Source organism: Mandrillus leucophaeus, unplaced genomic scaffold (genome assembly GCF_000951045.1).
Source record: "Mandrillus leucophaeus isolate KB7577 unplaced genomic scaffold, Mleu.le_1.0 Scaffold52, whole genome shotgun sequence".
Classification (NCBI taxonomy): Eukaryota; Metazoa; Chordata; class Mammalia; order Primates; family Cercopithecidae; genus Mandrillus; species Mandrillus leucophaeus.
The window spans coordinates 2,434,137-2,441,782 of record NW_012105586.1 but is presented as its reverse complement, the minus strand read 5'-3'; the positions used below and the strand labels follow the sequence as shown (position 1 = coordinate 2,441,782).

General features: G+C 53.4%; 1 protein-coding gene across 1 annotated transcript; it reads right to left on the bottom strand.

Moving 5' to 3' along the window:
* Window positions 1–1,612: 1,612 nt before the first annotated feature.
* On the bottom strand, window positions 1,613–7,644 carry KIAA2013 (KIAA2013 ortholog; the record flags this gene model as incomplete). The annotated part of the gene is made up of 3 exons (XM_011996637.1): window positions 1,613–2,340; window positions 4,629–5,482; window positions 7,194–7,644. Coding segments are annotated over 3 exons (1,323 nt in total), but the record flags the coding sequence as incomplete, so codon positions are not given.
* Between the last annotated feature and the right edge of the window lie 2 nt (window positions 7,645–7,646).

Sequence of the window (7,646 nt, the reverse complement as noted above, 5' to 3'; positions counted from 1 at the left end):
TCTCCTCTCTACCATGGTGGCCAACTGGAAGCCCTGTGGATACTGAGCCATGCCACAGAAGCCATCAGACGCATGCCATGGGGAGAAATGGCAGGGTGGGGACTCCGAGCAAGCCTGCACCAGCATCGAGGCAGAGTTTGCACTCCAGTCACTTGATGGTCACGTGGCCTTGGACAAATGATTCACTGTGTGAGGTCCAGGTTCCACATCTCTCAAACTGGGATCTTAACCCCCAGCAACCTCTTCACCCCAAAAGGCCGTGCTGATGTGAAATATCTAACATGTATGGTGAGCACTTAATCAGAGCTGTACTTTACAAACCTCAGTTTATTGACATTCTAATCATTCAATTGGTATTTCTTAGGCACCACATACATAGGTTTTACCGTTTTTTTGAGACAGAGTTTCGCTCTTGTTGCCCAGGCTGGAGTGCAATGGCACGATCTCGGCTCACCACAACCTCCGCCTCCCAGGTTCAAGCGATTCTCCTGCCTCAGCCTCCTGAGTAGCTGGGATTACAGGCATGCACCACCACACCCAGCTAATTTTGTATTTTTAGTAGAGACGGTGTTTCTCCATGTTGGTCAAGCTGGTCTCGAACTCCCAACCTCAGGTGATCCACCTGCCTCAGCCTCCCAAAGTGCTGGGATTACAGGCGTGAGCCACCACGCCTGGCCTTGTTTTACATTTATGGGAGCCTACAACATGCCCAGTTCCAAGTTCAAGAAGGAATGAGAGCTGCAGTTCTTGTGGTCCAACAGTTTTCCATTTAATGTCACACTGTAAATGACACCAATTGCACCCCAAGAGGCTCCCACTCTGCAATATGTGAGCCAGCCGTGGCCCACGGCTGGAAGATCACATGTCATAGCTCTGCACGATCCAGGGGAGAAGATCACATGTCATAGCTCTGCACGATCCAGGGGAGAAGATCACATGTCATAGCTCTGCACGATTCAGGGGAGAAGGTGCTGCATGGACAGAACGAACTGGGGAACCAGTGCCACTAAGAGCAGAGCTTGAGCCCCCTGTTTACTCTCGTAACCATCGGCTGTGGGCCAGACATTTGGCTCCTTTGCAGGCAGACCAGGCTTCCCGGTGAGTCATGCCGCTTAAAATGCTGTCTGGGAACGCAGAGAAACAGTCTAAACGCCGAGACGCTGAGGACAGCCCTGCAGGTGGACTGCCACGCCCGGCTCAGCCCCTTTTTGGTCCCCGGAGTGGACAGTTCCCTTCTCCCCACAGAGGGGAGGCATCTGATGGTGGCTTCAGCAGACAATCTGGAGAAGGACCACTCAGGGTTTGTCTTGCTGACATCCTATAGCCAGCAAAACCAGGGCAGGAGAACCCTGGCTCTTTAGGGCAGGTGGGGGAGAGGGCACCTGAGCAGGGAAGGAGCCAGGGTAATGCGAGAAGCAACCCCCTGGCGAGCAGAAAGGCGGCCCCCAACACACCTTCCGGGCGGACTCCTTTGAAGAGACGTAGAACATGAGGGAAAGGAACGGCGTTTTGGCAGCGGGGCTGGGTGGGCGTCCTGCTTCTGACAGATCTAGTGCTGAGGGCAGACATGGTGCATGTCTCCAGGTTTTAACCACACACAAACCGGTCATGGAAATTTGAAAGATATTTATTTAAAAACAGAACAAAAAAGCTTTGGTATTTCAAAACCTGACAATCATCAATCACCAGAAAGTTAAACACCTCCCCTGAAGCCCCAAAGTACAAAACCACAGGTGTCCACAGGCTCATAAGAAAGGGCGTGCAAACCCGAGGATGACAGCGCAACCCGCACCCTCCTACAGGCAGCAGCACAGCCGCCCTGGGGACCCCGGCCCAGCCTCGGGACCGTGGGGCCTCCAAAGCCTGAGATGGACATCACTGCTAGCACTCACCATCTACAGGGGATGCAAAAGCCATCTAGCAAAATCTCAACAGAAATAAATTAAAACTTCATCAAGAAAGAACACGGTAAATTCGGAAAAGGACAGAACTTTCCCTAGACAAGAGTCTTTTCAAAAGACGGTCTACTTCCTGGGACAGAAAGGGGGGAAGTGGAAGGAGTGAGTTCCATTTCAAGTATTTGCCATACAGGTTCGTTTTATTGAGTGGAAAGCTTACAAAAGGTCCACTGGCCCCTTCCCTCCCCACGTGACACTCGTTCCTTCCAATGCAAACTCTGGTGTATCCACATTCGCTTCTGCGTCACTGGTTTCCCCCAACAAGGCACAAAGGGCGGGTGCTTCCAAAGGATCCCTGGCAGCAGGACTTTCAGTGCTGGGTGTCTTGTGCAAATGGTGGCTGAAAGCAGGACTGTTAGTTCACTCAGACACTGGGATCTTCCTGTTCAATTCACAAAACAAGTGTGATTATTGTTCACTGCCAACCCCAGTGGCCAGCTACAGAAATAGCCTACGGAGACAACCCTAGTGGCACCACACCCTGGCTCTGACCCAGCCTTGCAGAATGACCACGGACTCAGTGGCCTGGGCCCTTCTGGAGCTGAGTGTTCACTGGCTCCGCTCTGGCATGGCCCAGCTTGAGCCTGCGTCTGTTGAGAGATCGCTCAGTACCCCACGAAGGTAGTCTGGCTCATTTCCCCAACTGTGGGGGGAACCGAAGGTGCCCTCAAGAGTGAGGGCAGAGAAGCCACCGAGCAGCAGGGAAAAGCAGCCGCCTGCCAAACAGACAGCAAAACCCACACGATGCACATTTGGCGCCTGTCCTAGTGCAGCTAGTTCAGAGGCAGCTCACAAGGAAGGCCTCTGTGCGGTCCTTTTTGATCTGACTTTTGATCTGTTCTTCGAACTTGAGGAACTCAGCCCTGTCTCCCACTCTTCTGCTCTTTCAGGTCAAGTTCTGCTTCCTTTTCCAAGTCCTGGTCTTGGGCCAGAAACTGGAAGCCGCAGGCATCCCTGTGGATGTGAGGGGGCACTTCCCATTTCTCCAGGGTGGGATCTGGGCTCTTTGACTACTTGGGAACATAGACGCAGAGCCTAATATACCTCTCTACTGTCACTACAGTTTAAAAAGAGAAGACAATGGAGCAAAGAAGAGAAGAGAGGGGAGGGGAGGAAGAGTAGAGGGGAGGAGACGGGGGATGAGGGAGGAGAGAAGAGGAAGGGAAAAAGCTCAGCTCTTTGGGAAACATTTTCTTCTACTACTGCTAACAAAGGCCTCCGCCTAGAATCCCTGCTGGTCTTTCTCCGGAGAAAGCACCGAAGGCCGGGCGGCAGGGCACAGTAAGCAGCCTCACCCCGTGACAGCAATGCTGATCCCAAGATGCTGCCCCGATGACAGTCTCGCAGCAATGACGGCCAAAATCACCGCTTCCAGGGGCAAACATGTCTCAGGAAACTGGAGGGGAATGCTTCTGTCCTGTGTCCTATGCTAAGGAGATGGCCACTCTGGTCCAAGGCCTGGAACAAGGGGCTGACCTCTGCATGCCATGAACAGGCACATGGGGGGAAGCTGGGGATCCCGCCAGCAGTTCAGACAGAGGTTTCAAGTCAATCTAGGGGCCTGTTGCAGTTATTTTTATTTTATTATTACTATTATTATTTTATTTTTTTTGAGACAGAGTCTCACTCTGTCGCCCAGGTTGGAGTGCACTGGCATGATCTCGGGTCACTGCAACCTCTGCCTCCTGGGTTCAAGAAATTCTCCTGCCTCAGCCTCCCGAGTAGCTGGAATTACAGGCGTGCACCACCATGCCTGGCTAATTTTTGTTATTTTTAGTACAGACAGGGTTTCAACATGTTGGCCAGGCTTGAACTCCTGACCTCAGGTGATCCGCCTGCCTCAGCCTCCCCAAGTACTGGGATTATAGGCATGAGCCACTGCACCCAGCCTCGTTATTATTTTTACATGGGGTCTCACTCTGTCACCTGGGATGGAGTGCAATGGTGTAATCACAGCTCACTGCAGCCTCAAACTCCAGGGCTCAAGTGATCCTCCCACCTCAGCCTCCTGAGTAGCTGAGACTACAAGTGTGCACCACCACACCTGGCTAATGTTTAAATTTTTTGTAGAGACAAGTCGTCGTTTTCCTGCCCAGGCTGGTCTCAAACTCCTGGGCTCAAAGGATCCTCCCACCTCGGCCTCCCAAAGTGTTGAGATTACAGGCATGAGCCACCAGGCCCTGCCTCTAATTTTTTTTTTTTACTTTTATTTGCTTTTTTGTTTTGTTTTTTGCTTTTTTGAGACAGGGTCTTGCTTTGTTGCCCAAGCTAGAGTGCAGTGGCACAATCACAGTTCACTGCAGCCTCAAACTCCTGGGCTCAAGTGATCCTCCCATCTCAGCCTCCCAAGTAGCTGGGACTACAGGCACAAGCCACCACACCTGGCTTGCAGTTATTTTTAAATGCTGACATTTATGATGGGGGAGGAGGGGAGGGCTGCCCTGGGAAGCCAGAAGACCATCAATTCACACCTGGATTTCCACAGCTTTCCCTTCCTTGTCGTCTCCTCTCAAAACACTTGCACTCTCTCTCTGGTGTCAAGGGCTGAGGGCATCAGGACACCCATTCCTGCCCAGGCCTCACCCCCCCTCGCCAGGCCAGCCCCTTCCGAGACACAGGGCTGAGAGCAAGGCCGAGATCTCGGGTTTCGACCAGACAGCGGCTTCCTACCTTACTCCTGAAGAGGGGCTTGGCTCCAGGCCCACAGTACTCATTGTAGATGAGCTTGAAGAGGAAGAGGTGGAAGAGGGTGATGAGGGAGGCCACGCTGAACCAGAAGAGGAAGGGCAGCCCGGGGTCCTGCTGGGCCATGTGCTCATCATGGGCCAGAATGGCCTTGAGGTGCAGCGTGTGCCGCAGGTCCTGCAGGTGTGTGAGGTCGGTGGAGATGTAGAGCAGCGGCGTGATGGGCTGTGTCACCATGACCGAGAAGGTGTGGCCCGTGGGCGCCGAGGTCAGCTCCACTGGCTCGTCCAGGCAGCCCGCCTCGCAGGCATAGATCTTGACAGGCTGGCCGCGGGACTCCACGGACACATGTAGGTAGGGCTTGCCCTCGGCGTCCGCCAGTACGGCCAGGTTGATATGGTCGTTCTTGTAGCGGATGCCATGCAATGCATAGCTGTTGTGCAGCACGTCGGGGTCGGCCTGGAACTGGAGGTGGTTCTCTGTGAACTGCAGCCCCCCAAAGCTGAGCACCATGCCCTGCAGGATGCCTGGGGCGCCCACCTTCACCAGCCCCTTGCAGCCACGCTTCTGGAGGGTCAGCCTCCACAGGTCAGAGAGCTGCAGGATCTGCTGGACAGAGGACAGCCGTCCCGGCCACAGGTTCTCGGCGTGCATGGTGGCGTGGCCGCTAAAGCAGTGATCTTCATAGTTGAGCGTCGACTCCATCTGGTCCCGCTCCCTGTGGCTCAGGGAGGGGCTGAGCAGCGGGGCCGGTGAGCAGGAGAGCATGTAGTAGAGTGTCAGGTTCACGGTCAGGCCAGACGGCGTGTGGGTATCAGTGATCTTCTTCATTTCCACTCCTGCAACACCATGAAAGCTGCACGTTAAGGGGGAAGGACAGCTGGGAGGCAGAGCATATGAAATAAAGACCAAGGACAGCAGAGGAGTGAGGTGTGCCTTAGTGATAAAGACAGCGGTGCCCGTCTCCCTAAAGTATGGGAGAAAGTCACCTGTCTTGTTTACACGACCAACTTGAGCCTGTGGGCCTGAAATCTAGAATCCTGTTAAAAAGCAGTGGGGTCTGGTGCCAGAGCCCAGAGGAACACAGATTTAGCCAGGACTTGGTGCCAACCCTATGATCAGACCTCCTGCGCCAGATCAGTCACCAGTGCTGAGGCCAGTCTCAGGCCACTTCTCCTTCTGTCCTTTCTCTCTCCAGTCCTGTAGCTTTATGTATGTATTTAGTTATTTACTGAGACACAGTCTTACTCTGTCGCCCAGGCTTGAGTGCAGTGGCACGATCTCAGCTTATTACAGCCTCCGCCTCCCAGGTTCAAGTGATTCTCCTGTCTCAGCCTCTGAGTAGCTGGGACTACAGGTGCAGGCCACCACCCATGCATAAAACAGCCCTGGCAGAAGCATTCAATAGATACTTGCTGAATAAACACGTGTTGGGCCCCTTTGCTACTGATGGATTCAACAGCCCTAAGATTTAAAAACATACACACACAACATTGTTTTGTAAAGATGACTATCCTCTTGCCCGGCGCAGTGGCACACACCTGTAATCCCAGCACTCTGGGAGGCCAAGGTGGACGGATCGCGCGAGGTCAGGCTAAGTTCTGTATTTTTAGTAAGACAAGGTTTCGCCACATTGGCCAGGTTGGTCTTGAACTCCTGACCTCTCAGGTGATCCACCTGCCTCAGCCTCCCAAAGTGTTGGGATTACAGGTGTGAGCCACCGCGCCCAGCCAGCACGTTCTAGCCTAAAAAACTGTCTTATTTTAATTTTAATTTTCACTTTTCTAATGTCTGCCTTCCTCCCAACCAGAATTTAAGCAAGCACCATGAGAACAGGAACTCTGGTTCCCATCTGCACCCCCCATGCATAGAACAGCCCTGGCAGAAGCATTCAGTAGATACTTGCTGAATGAACTCAACTCTCTGAGCAACCAAACACAAGGGTTCAGACAATAGGAGCCCTGGAAACCAAAACCCCTCTCTCATCCAGAACAGGATTTTCTTTTCTTTAACAGTCAACAGAGAGGAGAGTTTTCATTGGGCGGGAGCATCTCAACCTGCTGAAAGAAGGCATTCTCCAACCTCCCTGTGAACCAGTTGCAGCCACAAATGCCAGGACGCACTTCAGCCTAGCAGGGGTTATGTCAAGAAGCCCCCATCTGTCACCAGGCCGACTGCAGAGCTGAGCGAAGAATCAGGAGATCCACCTGCTGGTTTCACCTCTGCAAACTGACTAAAACACTTCACTCTGCTCAAATCAGGCCCCACCTACCAGAACAAATAACAGAAAGACCTGACCTTTACACTCAAATTTCCACTACAGTCTCATAAAAACCTTCTGAGGTAGGCGTTATTGTTATTAAATACAGGCCCAGAGAGATTAGGCGACGAATCCCAAAGTCGCACAGACACTAGGCAGTTGAGCAGAGATTCAACCTCTGGTGAAACGCCAAGCCCAAGTTTTAACTACCCCACCATCACCTTCAGTGTTACCTCTGCAGATTTTGGAGGGACATAACTAGGGTGGACCAAGTGCTGACCAGGACTCACCTGGGCTGAAGAGCTGAGCCCAGAGGAGCTGGTGGTCTTGAAGAAGCTCCGCGGCTGGCATCTCCAAGAGCTCCAGCATTTCCTTCCGGGCCAAGTCCTGCAGCGCCTTGAGCTCCTTGGCTGCTTTGCTTTTGAGCACCTGGGAGTTAATGGGGCCAGAGACGTGCACCACCCACAGCACTGTCTCATCCAGCTGCGTCTTGGGAGCCACTTGGAGGCGGTCCACTAGCTTCTTGGCGGCCACCACCACCAGGTGCACCAACCCAGTGGGCGTAGGCGGGGACCGGCCTGAGTAGAGAAGGAATTGATGGTCTCCGACCTTCTCTAGGGTACTGGTGAAGGCCTTGGGGGCTGGGCCGGCAGTGGGCCCCACAGTCTGCAGCGCGGCCACGCGCTCCGTGGGGTTGTTGAGCTGGATGCGCTGCAGGTAGACGTGGGGTCGGCCCCGGTGCG